This window comes from Varroa jacobsoni, unplaced genomic scaffold (assembly GCF_002532875.2).
Source record: "Varroa jacobsoni isolate VJ856 unplaced genomic scaffold, vjacob_1.0 scaffold_413, whole genome shotgun sequence".
Taxonomy (NCBI): Eukaryota; Metazoa; Arthropoda; class Arachnida; order Mesostigmata; family Varroidae; genus Varroa; species Varroa jacobsoni.
The window spans coordinates 177005-193330 of NW_019213315.1; the positions used below are offsets into that span (position 1 = coordinate 177005).

Sequence of the window (16326 nt, forward strand, 5' to 3'; positions counted from 1 at the left end):
AGCGAAGTTGGGATTGGGATCTGCTTAAACTGGAAAAGGAGATGTACGGAGCTTTCCCCGATTAGAGGATTACAGAAGTACTGTGCCGGTCTTTTTAGTGAGCCTAAATCTGCTCGTTTCTGGCTATACTCGTTACAGCAGTGTGTTTGCCCAAGTAGAGCGATCATGCTGCTGAGACGTGGAAACTAAGAGTTCTAACGCATATAAGGTGAGAAGCTTATTGCTGACATCGAGACCAATATTAATATGTGGCATGAGTACTAAAAGCGTTTTTAATGTTAAAAATGAAAGCGCAGTGAATCTATCAAAGCCTGTTTCGTAACACATGGGCGAGAAGCAGACATTTTGGAGCGATCTGCAAAAAATGTGCGAGGTAAGCACAGTTGCGAAAAAAAAGTTGCACAACGGTTGTAAGGTGTTATAAAAAAGACTTCAAAACTTTTCGTGCCCTATTTATTGTTAATTTAGAGATCAAAACAAACTGCTTTAATTAGCTCCTTTTTCATTTTCGACGAAGTCTTTATATAAAGTGACTTTTTCTCAGCCCTACCTGATATAAGTATGTGGGAGACCGGATCTCATTTACATTTGAAATTATGCGCGTCTCAAATTCCCTCGCAATGCAGAGCTATAATTATTGAGTGGTCTATATAGGTGTAACGATGAGGAAGACAGGCATTTTGGACGGGAGAAACTGGAAAGAGTGCGCGCACTTCGTTTTTTTTTCAAGGAGCTTCTGAAGATGTTTTGCATCGGTTGAAACTGTAGCTTTGAACATTTTTTCAAGACGGATTGTTTTTCGAGTTTGTTACCCGTTTTATCGTTAACGATAACTTTTACAATTGAACCTTTTCAGCCCTTCGGTGTACAGATTCTGATGATGAAGAGGATTTAATGGTACTTGTAGTATGACAAATAACAACTAAAAAGTTGTGTCGGATGTCTAATGTACGATTCAAGTGGTGGTTACTCGCAAAGTGAGTTTTAGACCTCCCAGTGCAATACACAGCCTAGGATAATGCAATCGTGCTTAACCAAGTCTTAAATTTTGTTTATAATTGAACACCAAGGGTGAAAAAAATGTTAGGTGAATTCTGTAATTATCATACATATTCCTTATCTTGTCCCTCTTGTTATGATCTTGTTTCTGCAACTGATTATTCCAGAGCAATTTGTACTCAAGTAGTCATAATTACTGTGTAATCTTGGCATGATACTCATTAATGTGATGTACGGTAATATACATGTCGTCCTATAATAAATTAAATATATTAGTACTCCAGTCATTTGTATCTAGCGTTGGCTTTCCATGTACTTTTTATTTTCATCTACTTCTTACATTTGCAATGCATTGTAAGGAAATGGTTCGAGATTTTAATAGTACTACAAAAATAACAATATATAATATACATATAATGGTATATCAAGTAAAACTTGATGTGTGTGTTAATGAAGGCTGTAAGAGCAGTTTCCAGGAGATAACCACGTGGAAGGAGGCTTTCGTTGATGGACGATCTAAAAAAAAACGAAGCTCCCCACCGCGGTGAGGTATATAAATTTTTTTTTTTTATATAATATGTTTGCATATATTTGTATAATAATAACAATATTAAAATTATATATATATATATAATTACATTATATTATATAATTATATAATTACAAGAGTATGTTGTATGACTGCCTTAGAAACATTTAAAATACTTGTTCGAATCCTCGATCGTTTCATGTTCGTTTATGATGTGGATATGACGTGCAATGCACGCATCCGTGTTCAGTCACTCAATGTCCGTAAAAAATTTGGTGTCATCTGGTTTACGTATCACTACACTGCGTTTTATCTTCGCTCATCCAAACGATTAGTACTTATGAGATAGACGAACCAAATTCGTGAAATCAATTGAATTCCATTAACTTTTTCAACAACACTTCCCCAGGTGAGTAGTATACAGACTGAGGTGTCAAGGACTCAAAGATTTGTTCCGCGGGTAATACCGCTTGGCATAAGGGGTAAACCAATTGTAGCAGAGTCGTCAGCTGCGTCACACGACAGGGGTGGTCCATCATTAAACATAGCGCGACGTTCCCATCAGCCGAGGGTTTCGATAATAAGGTAAAAACTTCTGGTAAATGGTTTTCGAAACATTAACCTAACGAATCTCGAATTTAGACTTTACGCTTGTCTTTTTGTAAAAGAACGTTCTTTCATAACCTTGTTGCGTAATGAGTTATTTTTTCGGCAGGAATTCCAACAGCTTGGAAACGAGAGAAGTAGTTAGTGCTGTTTTTTGGTGTACAGTAAATAAGTTAACCTATAGGATTTTTGCCATTTTAACTTAATACTCATTTTTGGTATAATGCATGTATAACACTTTCATTCAGCTCATTGAGATCTGCATTTTTGCGTCAAGACAAACACCTTTTACACAGACTATCATTTTGAACTTTCACCCTTCAAACGGAATTTTCAACTAAAATACTGAAATGCATGTTCACGAACATGTATTACATTTCGATTCAGCTGACCAAGACCTTTCGAAATACTTCCCCGCATAGATTTTCATATAAAAATCTTTATGCCAGTCTCAAATTCGTGGAAAAGCTATTACATTGGGTTCTCAGCTTTTTTATCCCGAAGTATCTATATATAAAAGCTATAAAATGTAATGCATGTTGCTCTTAACTAGCCGCAATTTTCTTGATTGTTACCAACAAAGTAATACCTTGCATAGCAAATCATGTGTTCAATTTTTCATTTTCTCAGGGATCCCTCAGAAAATATTTAAGAAAAATAGTTTTTGCAAAATGTCCGCCATATCAAGCGTTACAACTTGACAATATAAATTCGCTCAAATAACAACTATAAATTATAACAAATTCTAATTCCGTTGATATATGGGGGAAATGAATGTCATATTTGTTGTTTTTGTCTTCTTTAGGCAGAAACAAACTCCAGTAACACCTTAGCTTGTCCAAGTTTAACGAGTAATAGCCAAATCGCCTTTAACCACGTTTAGTTTTCAAGCTTTAAATAGCGTTTGTTACTTAAAAGTAAAATTTGAGCGTACAGAGCATGTATGACATCCTGATTCAACCTGTACTGTTCAACTGTACTAGTACTGTAAAGTACGGCCTCTTTCCATAGATCTTCATATAACGATCTGGTTGCTACTTTGTCAGGAGAAAATATTTTTTTAAGTAATTTTGGAGAAATTGAAGAAATTTCATTAATAAATCACAAAGTATAGCTTACATCAGTTCTCACAATTTTCCCATAGATACGAAAGAAAATATTTTTACAAAAAACGTCAGAAAAGGGCAAAAATAGAAAAGCATTCCATATCATAGACAGGTTTCATTAGCTGTAATAAATATATAGGGAAGGCCAGATTAGCATGTCCCCCCATGTAGAAGAATAGAAATACCTCGTCACGAAATAATTATATAAACTGCGATGGTTCATACTGCATTATTTGACAGGTATCTGGGCAAAAATTACCATTCGTTTAGTCGGAAAAAATAACAACATGATAAACAATCCCTAGTGTTTATCTTGTAGAATTAAAAACCAACAATTTTTTTAACTCCAATGTTTTTTTTTTTTAATTATTAACGGTTGCTGGGCAAATCGCCAAAAAAGAGTTATCTAGGTTAAAAATATAGCCCATGAAAAAATGAAGGTCCTCATGGGAATGTGTTTATCTAAAAACAATAACTATAGCGGAGATATTTATATTTTACCAAATTTTTCTTTGAAGTTAAATTAGCATCACATACATATAAAGAGAAGAAACTATTTTCTAATAAATTATTCGAATAGTTAAGGAATAAGAACCAACGATGTTTCATACTTCATTACTTCCTAATCAACGGGCAAATATCACTATTCTATGACTAAATCGCAAAAAAATGCAAAATAAGAATATCCCCCAGAATCCAATTCTGTGCCCATTCTGTGAAGCTTGAGAAACAAGTAACCTTCCAATGTAAATATTTTAGATTGCAACAGTTATCGAGCAATTTGCATAAAATAACCGATTATCTAAATTTATATTACACTGTATGGAAAAAATCTCCCTCGGAAAAATTCAGTCGGTTAAATTTTCCGCACAGACCATTTCTGGAAAGAGCACTAGTGACCTAGAAAAAATCATCCCAATCCATGACCTCTGACAGCTGGCTTGGATGAGGTAGAATCGCAAACCTCGATTTTTTAAGGTTAGATAACCATCGCGACAGAGCTTGCTTTGCTTCCGGCCATCTTCGTATGTACTCTTCTTAAAAAGTACATTTTTAGCATATATAAATGTGCTTTAAAGTGGCTGCACGCTTTGCTACTTCTGATCATATTCTCCCTGTAATTATTTCCCTGTATGCACGTGACAAACAAAGTCGGCCCCTCCATCAAATGGCCTATTTAAAGCGGGAGTAGTAAGATCGTAAAACTGGTTTTACGTAATATGTGGACTTTAATATATCAAATAAGTCATGTTTGACTAAAAGCTCCATGATGTTCTCAAATTCCCAAAAGGGTCGAACCTTTTATTTATAGCGCGATCGCCTATTTAAGCAAATGTTTAAATTGAGTCACTTATTGTGCAGCATAATTTTCCCAATGTTTGTCTTCCAGAAGAGTCAGTCCTATTACTGCACCAGGAGTTTACGCTCGCTCTGGCCGACCTCGCTGTATCGTGAGGCCATATGTACCGCCACCAAATCTTGTTCCACCAGTTGCACCGTCTCCCTTTGTAGCAATGAGAAGGCCCCTAGCACCATTTGATAACAATGCACGTCCTACGCGGCCTACCCCGACTAGACGGCATGTATCTGCGGAGATTCCCAGCCCATCCATGGCCGTAGATCAAGCCGTTTGCAAACCTCGACAACTTCTTCCTGGTCAGATTCCGGTCTGCTATCCTTTGGACCGATTACACAATGCTCTCGTTAAATTCCTTGGAGAACGATATCTTAATCTGCTTGATGAGTTTCATAGGGATCATCCCCATCTGTTAGACATCGATGACGAAACAATGAGACGCTATCTTTACCTGGATTTCCCGGGAATTTAAGAGCAGAGTTATAAGTCTTGTTTAGTGTTCAATAATGGGACAACAAGCGAATAGAGTATTTTGCAATCAAGTGTTAATAGGAACAAAGTTTCATTTCATACTGCGCTCTGTTTCGGTTAATTTGTTTTAGATTCACTTTTTCCTACTAATTTATCCGTAGTGCGAATCATTTGGGCTCTGAGGCCAGGTGCTTTAATTTTTATGGTAATAATAAAGAGTAATCGGCTCAAGCATATTGTAAATTCGAGGTTGCGGATGCAAAGTTAGAGAATACTAGTTTGGTTTTATGTATTCATTTACGTGTCGCAGAACGATTGAGCTTTATTGTTATACTTATAGCGCCATGTGACATCACGAGACCGCATACCCCATACAGAAATCGCACTTAATAGTACGATATTATCGGTATGCTTATTTGTTATGTTTACCAGAATTTAGTATACAACTCGCTAAGTGAGTATCTGCTTGTGTTTCGGAAGTGTTTTGGCAGAGCAGGATATGCATCACACATGTTAATATTGCCAAACACGTGCTGAAACGTACCAGTAAGACTTGTTCGGGAACTTAGTTAAATTCATCCCCAAATAAACTAATTCAGCTCAATGCAGAACTTGTAAATACCTCTTTTGTGTAAATGGCATTTTGTTATAGATAGAGTGAAGTAATTTGATGCAAGTTGGTACTGTTATTGTTTGTTCGCACAGTATGTCTCTAGTGACGGCCATTTTGTCGGGACCAACTTCAGCCAATGATGCCAACGGAAAACAACTAGATGTGTGAACGTCACACTAACCATAGATTACCAAAAACTGAGAATCCCCGGGCAATCTACTAAAGGGGTTTACTTCTCAAAATCACGATTGCCTGTTGCGGCACATGGGCTCGAGGTATCCATGGTCTCTTTTTGACAAAGCTGCGAGTTCCTTTTGTTATCAAACGATGGACTCAGGCTTTCTGGTACTCCAAATTGTTGAAGAATATTTCCAAAACATGTGGTCGTATATTCAGCCGAACTTTTCACTTCTCCACACAACACTAATATCGTAATTGCGTTTTGAAGAGATCACTGCGGTGAACGGCTGATCTCCAGGCTGGATGATATTGGATACCCTTTTAGATTATGCGGCATAACTCGGCTGTACTTCTATTCATGGGGGTACCTAACAAACAGGGGGTACTACAGATGATAGAAAAACTTGGGGAAAATATCTCTGCCATTATTTCAAGGTAAAGCCAGACGTATACTTAAAAGCGATTAACTGCCATGAGGAAGGCTAAGAAAACCTACCTTATTAGTGTTATACCTTACTTAAAATGTTGAATGTATAAAGTTTTAATAAAGAAAGATAATGTAAGTACTCTTTGTTTTTATTGGCGTCATTTTGAGGTTGCTCTTGACTAGATAGCCGTCTTTATATATATATATATATATATATATATATAGACTCTGTATTAGCTTGCGCATGTATATACTATTTAGAAGGTACAAAAGTGCAGCCGTTAAGTTATGATAGTGTTAGTCATGATACTTAATCTATAGAAGCATAAGCAGAAAGTCGTAAGTAATTGCTGAATTAAATATCGAGTCCATAAGTCGCTCTCGGCGGGGTTTCGTTAGGCCCAACTTAATCGAGTGCCACCCCTCCCGAAGGTGAAGCACCTAGAAGGGATCTCGATTTGCCTACGTACGAGACATTCAGTCGGAAGTCAAACGCTCAACGCAGGTCATATGATATGGTACGTATTAAATATATAAACCTATTAGGTAGCCGTCACGGCGGTGACTTTTTTCGTAGTCTAGTGAAATGGGTCGTGAAGAAGCATTGGTCGTAATTCAAACAGGTCCACAATATTAACATTTTATTAAGATTAAATAGCCTCACGCTTTGCTCTTATATAAACGTCCACGTTTGCGCAAGCATTTGTGTGCTATAATGTGTATAATAAAGTCACTTTTTAGCTGTGATAATAAGCAGGATAATAGGTTCGATTATTTTATGTTGGTGAAATTACTAAAGTTTGCTTATTTTTTAATGCATACCTAAATTCAAAATATCTTAATATAATTACATATTTTATTCAAATGTTTTATTACAGTGGTGCACGTATGCATACAACAAGTATGCTATATTGTACTATGATAGCCTGCACAGTACATGGAAGACTCTGCATGGAAATGCGTCAGTTACACATGGTTTGCCGGTCTTTTGATAAAACCTTGTTGCGAGATCTGCTATTTGTCTCGGTCGTGTTTTTAATTTTTAAAGTTGTTTAAAGATATGTTCGAACATCTGTTTATCAGAAACATAGAATCCATCATGAGCTGGTAGAGTTTTCAACTCGTTTTCTTCACACCGATACTCGAAGAAAGCGTAGCGTATTTGCCTGCCAGCCGTAGGTCACCCATGCTAGTACCCCGGGCGTAGACAGACTTCATTTTGTAGGCCAGGAGCCAGCTGTCTGATGGAATGCTTAACAGAGATACCGGACGTAAAATTCAGAACATGCAGGTCATTCGAAGGCAGCGCGTTTTACCCTGCGCACTCATGCGTGCTCTCAGCTTTGTGGAGGCTTTCAGCGTATTTTTTTCAAGCGTCGATACAACACGGATGTTACGTATATCATACATGGCTTGATATAGATCTTAAATAATTGGATAGGGTTGGGTCTCTTAAAAGAAATAAGTGTGAGATGCAGTCAGAGCAGGGTGTTGCACGGAGAATGTGCTGTATATTTTAGGATAATTGTAGTGGCAACCCCTAAATCGAGCATAGTTCTTACCACTGCTTAGAAGGGCACGGTCTTCAATCGACAGTTTTAGAACTCGTCCAAGACACCTAGTAACAGCAAGCCGTCATCGTCTTTATCGGCTCTTGCATATATTCCTACGTTACCGTTCTTGCGTTTACGAATACCGGTAGGAACAGTATGCGTATCATTGAATTAATAATATAAAATATATAAATTGTATAAAAAAATATTGTGCCTTGAGGACAACCTAAGGTGGCTTAAACCGCACCTTACAATGTTCTAAGCCTCCTTCTCTCTCGATTTAGGTCCGGTATCGTTGTTAGACGTTCCATCAAACGGGTGGCTGCTAGCACGAAACGAAGTGTGCCTATGCCAGGGTTCGAACCTAGACCATAGCATGTTCTTCAAATGACGAAGCACCAACGGAAGGTCCGGTCTCTGAGAAAACTGAATTCACTTCATCAGTCGAGCAGCGTTATGAAAGCATTTTTAAGATGGGTAGAATGAGGTATTCGTTTGAACGCTGACTTGAAAGTCAGAGTACATCACCCTGAAACCGTGAAACACATTGGTGAACTTTGTTAATTCGAATTGCGTTTACAATAACTGCGGATCGGTACTTCGTCTCGGGCTATAGGCGAATTAGGCAGTAGGTATCAATCCTTGTTCGTAAGCGTTTTTGCATATGGTCGCACGGGTGATGCTATTTAGCAGTTTATATGCTACTCTATTCAGTAACACTGGCCTTTTGTTGGTAGTCTCAATTTTCAATTTTTTCTTATTCCCCGGTAACACCATTCGGCTATTCAGAATCGGCCTGACACTTAAGAAGTTTCGATAGGTCACTTGAAAATTCGTGAAATAGGGACGAATTCTGAGATTCCAAGCTCTTAAAAAGTATGACAGAAGCCTGCTTGGGGCCTCGCTAGCGCTGAATTCTAGTTGCTTCGGATGCCCAAGAATCTTCACTCGATTTACATTCGAATCATCGACAACAGATCGGAAGGGGCCTTCAGGAAGCAGAGGCGGGTCCGATTGGCTGCGCTGTAGCAATTCGTTTTTTGATCCGTATACAGATTCAAAAACGACGCTGACTATTCGTGCGTTTTCGCTATCACCTGTCGTAAATATTTTTTTGGCGCCTAATAGAGCTCCGTGTATCATACACAACTATATTTTTACGATGAATTGTGGGTCACTGTATCGTATAACGTTCCGAGTTCCGTAATTGGTCGTTTTCTGCTTATCGCTCTGTCAACGTTCTCTGTTCGGCACGAGGTCTTTTGCTTATCACATTCTTTTTTTAGACATCAATGCGGTTTTGGATATATACGTTTGCTAATCTGCGATCGTACTTTCTGACATGTTCACCAGCTAGTCGGTGAATTCGTAAGCTTAGATATTTGTACCTGCTACTTACGTCCTCTCAACCATTACATACGTTTCTTAGTGGATTCGATCCAGATTTTATCTCAACGTAACTGCTTCATCATTGGTGAATCTCTGGAAATAGTTTCTCTGGTCATGTATAAGCCTTAACATGCAGAACTTTACCTGGTAAGCATTTGAGCGTCTAACGCCGAGTTGTCGTCGCATAGGACAGTGCCGAGAAGTGGCTGCGGGGCGTCATATGGGATCCGTACCAAGCTGTCCCAGTTTCCAGACAGAAAGCCGAGGAACGTCGTTCTAACTTGTCCGTTCTTTTTCCTAGTATGTTTAAAACAGTCGACGCGGAACAGGCTCTAATGACGCTAAATGACTCTACCATGTTCACGTTCTATTATTGTTGTTAGTTCTTCAGTTATTGTCAGCAGGCGGTCTATGAGGTCACAAGTTTTGTGTGTCGGCGAGGAACAGATTAACGCAAGCTGTGTCACTCTGTGGAGCAGTGTGATGGTACAAGCAACGACTTTGGATGAAAGTGGTCCTGTATTCATTTCTATTATAATTTGTTTTAATAATCTGCTGTCAATCTACTGTTTTTTTTGCTTGTCCTACTTTAAAGCTTACTGTGTACGGCAAGTTCAGGCTACGACTGAATACGATTTTTATACGATACTAATTGAGCCTGCGTCAAACTAATGATCATCTTTAGTTATCTGGGTTATAGTTAACGCAAGAAGAGAGCAAATCGTGATGTTATCACCTTTGCACAAATTGCATAAGATCACACTGCTTAAACACGGAAAAGCCGTCATCGACAATGCACTTATCAACTTCTTTTATGTCCTTCTTGCCCAAGGCATGTGACTGAAACTTCTAGAAGACAAAATATATCTTTGTCTGCTAGAAAAAGATTAAAGCTTAATGATTACCACCTTTGACGCATCTGTAACATGTTTGTTATGACTATAAGGTGACATTCGATAATCCAGATACAGATTTAGATTAATAACTAATCGTAAACAAGTCATGCGGGGATATGTGTACAGGGTGACGCAGTTGGGGGGGATTTCCTCTATTCGGCAGCATGTTGCTCGCCAGGGCTTGCCATGACTTGCCATTTATCATCGTTAATGACGTAATTTTTCCTTGAATCCTGAATGATCTTTAAACCTCTTCCGATCGCAGTAGTAGCGGCAGCTTTTACAGCATATACTAAAGTGTTCTATCTTAGTTTTCAATGTTTAACATGCTTAGAATACGATCTTATTCTTAGCGCCTCTCACCACTCAGTGCAAATAGTAGTTGTGATAGCAGAGGTTGACCACTGACAAAGTGGAGCCGACATGTACTCTTGTCACTGACCGCCTCTGAAATAGATGCTTCGAAAGCCCACTTGGGGGTAGTTGAAGAGCGCATATTAATCTTCTCAGTGAGCCGAGTTTATTAATTTATTATTCATGATTATGAAATTAGTTATAGAACTGACATAGTGATTGTTTGTGTTTGAAATCAGCAAAAAAAAGGTACGACTAGCGTGTTACGTCAAATTACTAGATTAAGTTCGAAGATGTGCGGGCCAGCTACAGTGCACGGAAAATCATCACCATTGCCACTTGGGAAGAGAACCGTGGTGCTTTTCTTCATTCTTGTAGGCTGCTTTCTTCAGGGTTCGACCTATTCTCATCTAACATCGTTCTTCAACAAGTATGCTCTTGTTGAAAAAGACCTTTCCTCCAGTCAGCACGGGATAATTATGGGATCTTACTGCTTCGTCATTATATTTGTAACACCAATCACCGCGAAGCTAGTTACAACGCGACGTTTCATGGACAAAATGATCCTATTCTTTGGCTGGGCAGTAGACGCGATTTTCTGCATGGTCATGGCCGCAGTAAGTAAAGTACCAAGCGGCTATCCATTTTTCGGGTCTGCTCTTGCCATGCGCCTTTTAGAAGCTATCGGCTGTGCCATAGGTTTCTTCATGCTGTATATCATTGTTGGCGCTGAGATGAGCGAGATTAATCATATCGTCATTCCTATCATTGAGACAGTATACGGGGTATCTGTTATGGTAGGGCCAGCAATAAGTGGCATACTCTACGATTATGGCGGATTTACCCTGCCGTTCCTGACGTTAGGCGGAGCACTTCTGGTGTTAACCGTTCTGGGTCTCCTCATTTTTCCTAAGCCAAGACCGATTCCACTCGACACGGTGAATGATAAGCCGCCCAGTATGTGGTCAGCCATGAAAGCCCCGATTATCATGAACATCATCTGCGCGTTTAACACGTCCATGCTCGTTTCGTTTAACGAATCGACGTTGGCGTTCCGACTTAACGAAAAGTTCGGAATGAGCGCGTCGGAATCCGGCTTCGTGTTTTTTTATGCTGGTAGTTTGTATGCTTTTTCAAGCTTAGTTCTCGGTTACCTGTCGCGCAAAGTGGCAGATCCGCGTTGTCTAGTTCTACCAGGCCAGATTCTCATCGTAGTGGCACTGGCCATTCAGGCACCCCTGATGCCTATCAAACAAACAAGGCAAACGATTTATATGGCGCAGGCTCTTTTCGGATTCGGCACAGGGCCCGCATATGTCTGCTGTTACCTACACTCGCTGAAGTACCTCGCTAATGGAGCCGAAACAAAAGAGACGTACGCGGTACTATCAGCCATTTTCACGCCGATGACTGCTTTAGGTAGCACGCTTGGCCCGCTTGTCGCTGGAATTATTCTAGATTTCTCTAGCTATGAAACAGTGGTCGCCGTGAACACTGCGCAAACGATCGTTGTAACCTTAGGTTTTGTAGCGGCCATATTCTTCACTAAGTCTAATGTCCCTTCAAAGCCACCACCAGCATAAATTAAATTAATATATAAATAGACAAAATAACAATTGATATAAAATTCTAGTGTAATAAATTGTTCCATATCCATAACTAAAACTGTATTTTTAATGAAACCGTTCAGGTAGCCAATCGAATGTAATTTTATATTCCTCTTTGAACCACATATATACGGTCCTTAACGTATCGCGAATAGCTTAAAACTGATCATAAGGTTTACGTAATTATATAATAGATAACATTTTATGGAATGTTAAACAAAGGTAATTATATATTCGTCATCATAATACGGGTGGTATCCGGGCTTGTTAGCCGTTCAGTTACTTTTCAAGTTGTTGATTGTTCTCTGTTGATTTAGTCCGGAGTAAGCAAATGCTGTGTGCAGAATTGAAACAAGCGGGGAAGAAAGCACTAGACGGTGTGTAAGACCAGTGGTGCCGAATAAGTAATTTATTCCAGGGACCCCAAAAATAGCAGCGGAATAGTTTGGCGCGGTTGCCAAAGGTTGCTTAATTGCTATAATGATCAACTAGCACGAAGTCCTTGACGTTATCGTTATTTGAAAGTGTGCCAGTACCCCGATACAGAAATTGTCCATGTGTCTAAGACTTCGAAAAAAGGCTGCGTTCGACAAAGTGCTACAGAAAGTTTTGGGACTTGAAAAATGGGCATTACGTATATTTGTTCAGCTAAGTGCGTACAGACACTTGAGACAAAGGCAGGAATATGAAAGTTCTAGCTAGTGTCGGAGACCACACAAAAAAATGATTCGACAGCAGCGCCAAACGCCATCATGTCGACAGCTATTAGCGTGTTCTACGGGAACGTATCACACACTGCGTGCTTTGTGCTGGTGCTGATAAAAAGGCACGCAGCAAAACGTAGATCTGTTGCGAGAAGGACAGGACCCCTTAGAGAAAAGATCCGAACTAGGACAGAGTGGGATACATGAGATTAGAGAGAGAGGCGTCAACTGCGATAACGGATATGTCGTAACTACATCTATAAAGCCAAATATACTTCTGGCAACCGTCTGAGAAGTTGTTCGTCAATATATGCAAAATTAAAGGTACGACGGGTGCCAATGATTGACTTGGCCTTTTCGTGCACAGTGATACGGCTAAGAAGTAGTCCGCTAGGTAACGTCAAGCTGTCCACAAATGCACCTGGACACTATCCCGCCTGCCTCCTATTCCTCGAAGCGCTGCATCGAAGCTGAAGGCAAGGTAACCTATCAGATGAAGACTAACGATAATATCACGGAGTTCCGGGCATGGGTAGTAATGACAAATCAAAAAGTTCTTGAGAATTTTCAGATATCTGCGCTTCGTGTTCAATTGGCTGCTCAGGGTGATTTAGCTTCATCATGAAAGGAACAGAATCGAGGTGAGCTAAAACTACTCCTAGAAAGACTATAAAAAACATGCGCTTGACAGCTTTCCGCAGCAGACAATAATAAACTGAAGCTGGAGCTAAAAGAGGCCGGGCCTGAATACCCTAGGCTGTGACGTCAGAAGCCGAAACGAAACATAACATAGACCGGCCGAAGGAGCATTCGAAAACATGGTTTATTTATTGACGCATATTTCCAGCTTCGGCTTAGAAATGGTGGTCAGGAATTAACGTGGAGCGGTGCGTCGGCTGTATGACATGTTGATCGCAAGTTCGGGCGACGATCCATAAGATCACCTTAACCAAGTTAAACACGTTCTATGCAAAATGTTCTCGGACAACTTTCTCAGGAAGGAGTAAACCAATGGCTGATAACGCCGTCGAAAAACGCTCAAATGGATCACATTTAGGCCTGATCAGCTACTAAATCCGTTTTACTTTTAACCTACCTACAATTTGCGTATGATTCGATGACCGGAAGTGTAGCATTTTTATACAAGTTGGAACAAAATAAGGATTGTAAAGTCTCACACAATCTGACATATATTGCAAGTCCTGTCGAGACCGACGCAGTTTGGTGCCATGCCATCACTGGTTGCAAGCAGCATACTGCACTTGAGTCGAAAATGCCGTATGTCGTAAAGTCACGTAAGATTGAATACAGGGCGTACAAGGATCACATCAGGCAAAGAAGCCTGCAAGCGGCAGATTATGATATTACTAACTAATTATTTTAATTTATGTGTACCAAAAACATTATCCATTAAATAAATGTAAATATATTTATTGAATGTAATATCACTATTGTAGGTTATATTCCAGCGTTTGATTTTTAGTGAAATTAAAGACAGAGAAGCTGCATATTTATTAACGGTTATCAATAGTAGTATATTTGTCTTTTGTAAATATGTATTTAACGGCGCCCCGTATGGAGTAAGAAAAACTGCAAAAAAGCGATATCAGCTATCATGTATGCAAGGGGAGAACGGAATAAAACTTTTGTTAGTAATCAAAACTAAATAATTTACGATAATTCCTTATTTTCATTGAAAATTGTCGCATTTTAAGGCCAAATCAATCCGTTTTCAAGAGAGTGGACTAAAAAAATGATATACGTACTCTGGGTAGCTAATGGATAATAATAGATCTCTTTGAGTTCGTTGCCATCGTAATTATGAATATAACGTTATTATTATTATTATTATTATTATTATGACTACTACGGCATATTGCCTATCGCCGTTTTAGGGTTCTGTTAGAGGTCTAATAGAATCATTTTTCGAGGCTATATCGAAGAGGCGATTCTGAAAATTTGTTCATCCAAGGGGGATAGCTAAAGACGTTAAAAAAAAAAACATTATGGTAATAATATTTGATAAGGCCGATTAGGTAGTAGTAACAGCTACCAAAACCAAGGGATGAGATAGGGAGAACTGAAATCGCGTATTGACGCTGGTTGGCCATTTAGAAAATCTGTTAGACCTGAAATGAAATTAGACCATTAAGAAGACTCCTTATAAATTGACCAGTAACTTGAGTAACTGTGAGACTTGTAAGGAATCCCTAACCACTGTAACTGATCGTACCTACACTCACGCAGTTAACTTTAAAGTTGTTCATTAAATGTTTAGTGATTTATTAGATGTTTAGTGGATACTAGAGTGTGCAATATGTATATAAGTGATAAAGTTCGCTCGCTGGTGAGTGCCAGTTAACTATAATTAACATAATGCCTTTCTAATTGCAAGCGTGATGCATCTTAGGAACAGAATGGCTTGACTGTCAGGTAATTCAAAAACAGCTGTGCCTTATTCATTCCTATTCATATTCACCATGAAGGCGACCGAAGTTCGTTACATGCAATTTCATTGAAAAAATATTTATAGAGTTCTAAGCTTTACCACCCTCAGAAAGACTGAGCTCGAATTTTAATTGTATTAATACCTAAATGTAGTCGATCATATTGACAATATTATGGTTACTGAATCGAACACATACTTAATTGTAGAAATAGTGATAATATTTTCATTTAAGGAACGGCTAGCTACTTCATGCGTAATAAAAAGGACAAGGTGCAATCCTTTCGTCTAATATTGACAGTCTTTTGGCTACATAAACTTTTTGCCTGAATTCATAAAGCAAATAATAAATTCGCGGACTGCATTGACCTGGAACAGGACGTGGCAGTCCTTTATGATCGAATTAACCTGTTTTCATAACCATCAACGGGACGTTTCATTCGCGGATGATTTATTCTAAAAAGTCCATGCTATGAATGTTTATAGATTGAGTATTTCTATATACGTTGAAGTTATATTTTGGTTAAATTATAAGAAGCTTTTTCGTAAGTTGAAAAAAGTAACAGGTATGATTGAATCTTAACTAAAATGAAAATCATTGTACACATTATAATGGCTATAAATATGTAGCTCGTATATTGGTGTCCACTAAAATAAGCTTTAAGTTCCTAAGACTAGAAGAATATGTTCAGGAGTACTTAGTATTATTCAACGAACACTTGAAGGTACTTATAAAATTATAAACTTAAGCAATATTGCAAGTCACGAATTGGAATAGCTTATAATTTGGTTATAATATTGTTCGATATGCTGGTTTGAGAATATTGGTCAGTGAATAATGAAAGGATGTTAGGTACTTTGAATTATCAATTATATTACTGATACGTGGAAAACTTTTTATCGCATATTTCTTCTCCACTCTTCCTGAGATAGTGGCTCTAATTGAAACTTTATTACAATACTTGTTAATGAGCCAAAACGGGTCATCAGCTGAAGATGTTAAGTACGTTTACAATACAAATAAAAAGTTTTTAGGTCAAAACTGATTTTACCGTTGTCATTTTAACGTATGTAATTTTCCTCCTCACC

The 16326-nt window shown here is 38.6% G+C and overlaps 2 protein-coding genes and 1 long non-coding RNA gene across 5 annotated transcripts; 2 read left to right on the forward strand and 1 right to left on the reverse strand.

The window, feature by feature from the left end:
* Positions 1-63: 63 nt before the first annotated feature.
* Positions 64-6424, forward strand: LOC111260228 (uncharacterized). Of its 3 annotated transcripts, XM_022832821.2 has the most exons (5): positions 64-208; positions 857-977; positions 1456-1548; positions 1938-2113; positions 4631-6424. In XM_022832821.2, the coding sequence occupies exons 3-5, from the start codon at positions 1507-1509 to the stop codon at positions 5067-5069; spliced, it is 657 nt and encodes a 218-aa protein (XP_022688556.1). In that variant the 5' UTR covers positions 64-208; positions 857-977; positions 1456-1506; the 3' UTR covers positions 5070-6424. The 3 variants fall into 3 exon arrangements, 2 of the variants coding, with proteins under 2 accessions (XP_022688556.1, XP_022688557.1); XM_022832822.1 differs by lacking the exons at positions 64-208; positions 857-977; positions 1456-1548 and adding an exon at positions 1736-1787; XR_002680189.1 differs by lacking the exons at positions 64-208; positions 857-977; positions 1456-1548; positions 1938-2113 and adding an exon at positions 1815-1937.
* Positions 6425-6578: 154 nt separating this feature from the next.
* On the reverse strand, positions 6579-10082 carry LOC147753528 (uncharacterized). Its single transcript, XR_015310949.1, has 3 exons — positions 9967-10082; positions 9375-9527; positions 6579-8370 (listed from the first exon to the last, which is right to left on the reverse strand). It is a non-coding gene; the product is annotated as an uncharacterized LOC147753528 (long non-coding RNA).
* Positions 10083-10494: 412 nt separating this feature from the next.
* Positions 10495-16283, forward strand: LOC111260233 (MFS-type transporter SLC18B1). Its single transcript, XM_022832831.2, has one exon. It carries the CDS (start codon positions 10774-10776, stop codon positions 12061-12063), a length of 1290 nt encoding a protein of 429 aa, XP_022688566.1. The 5' UTR covers positions 10495-10773; the 3' UTR covers positions 12064-16283.
* Positions 16284-16326: the final 43 nt, after the last annotated feature.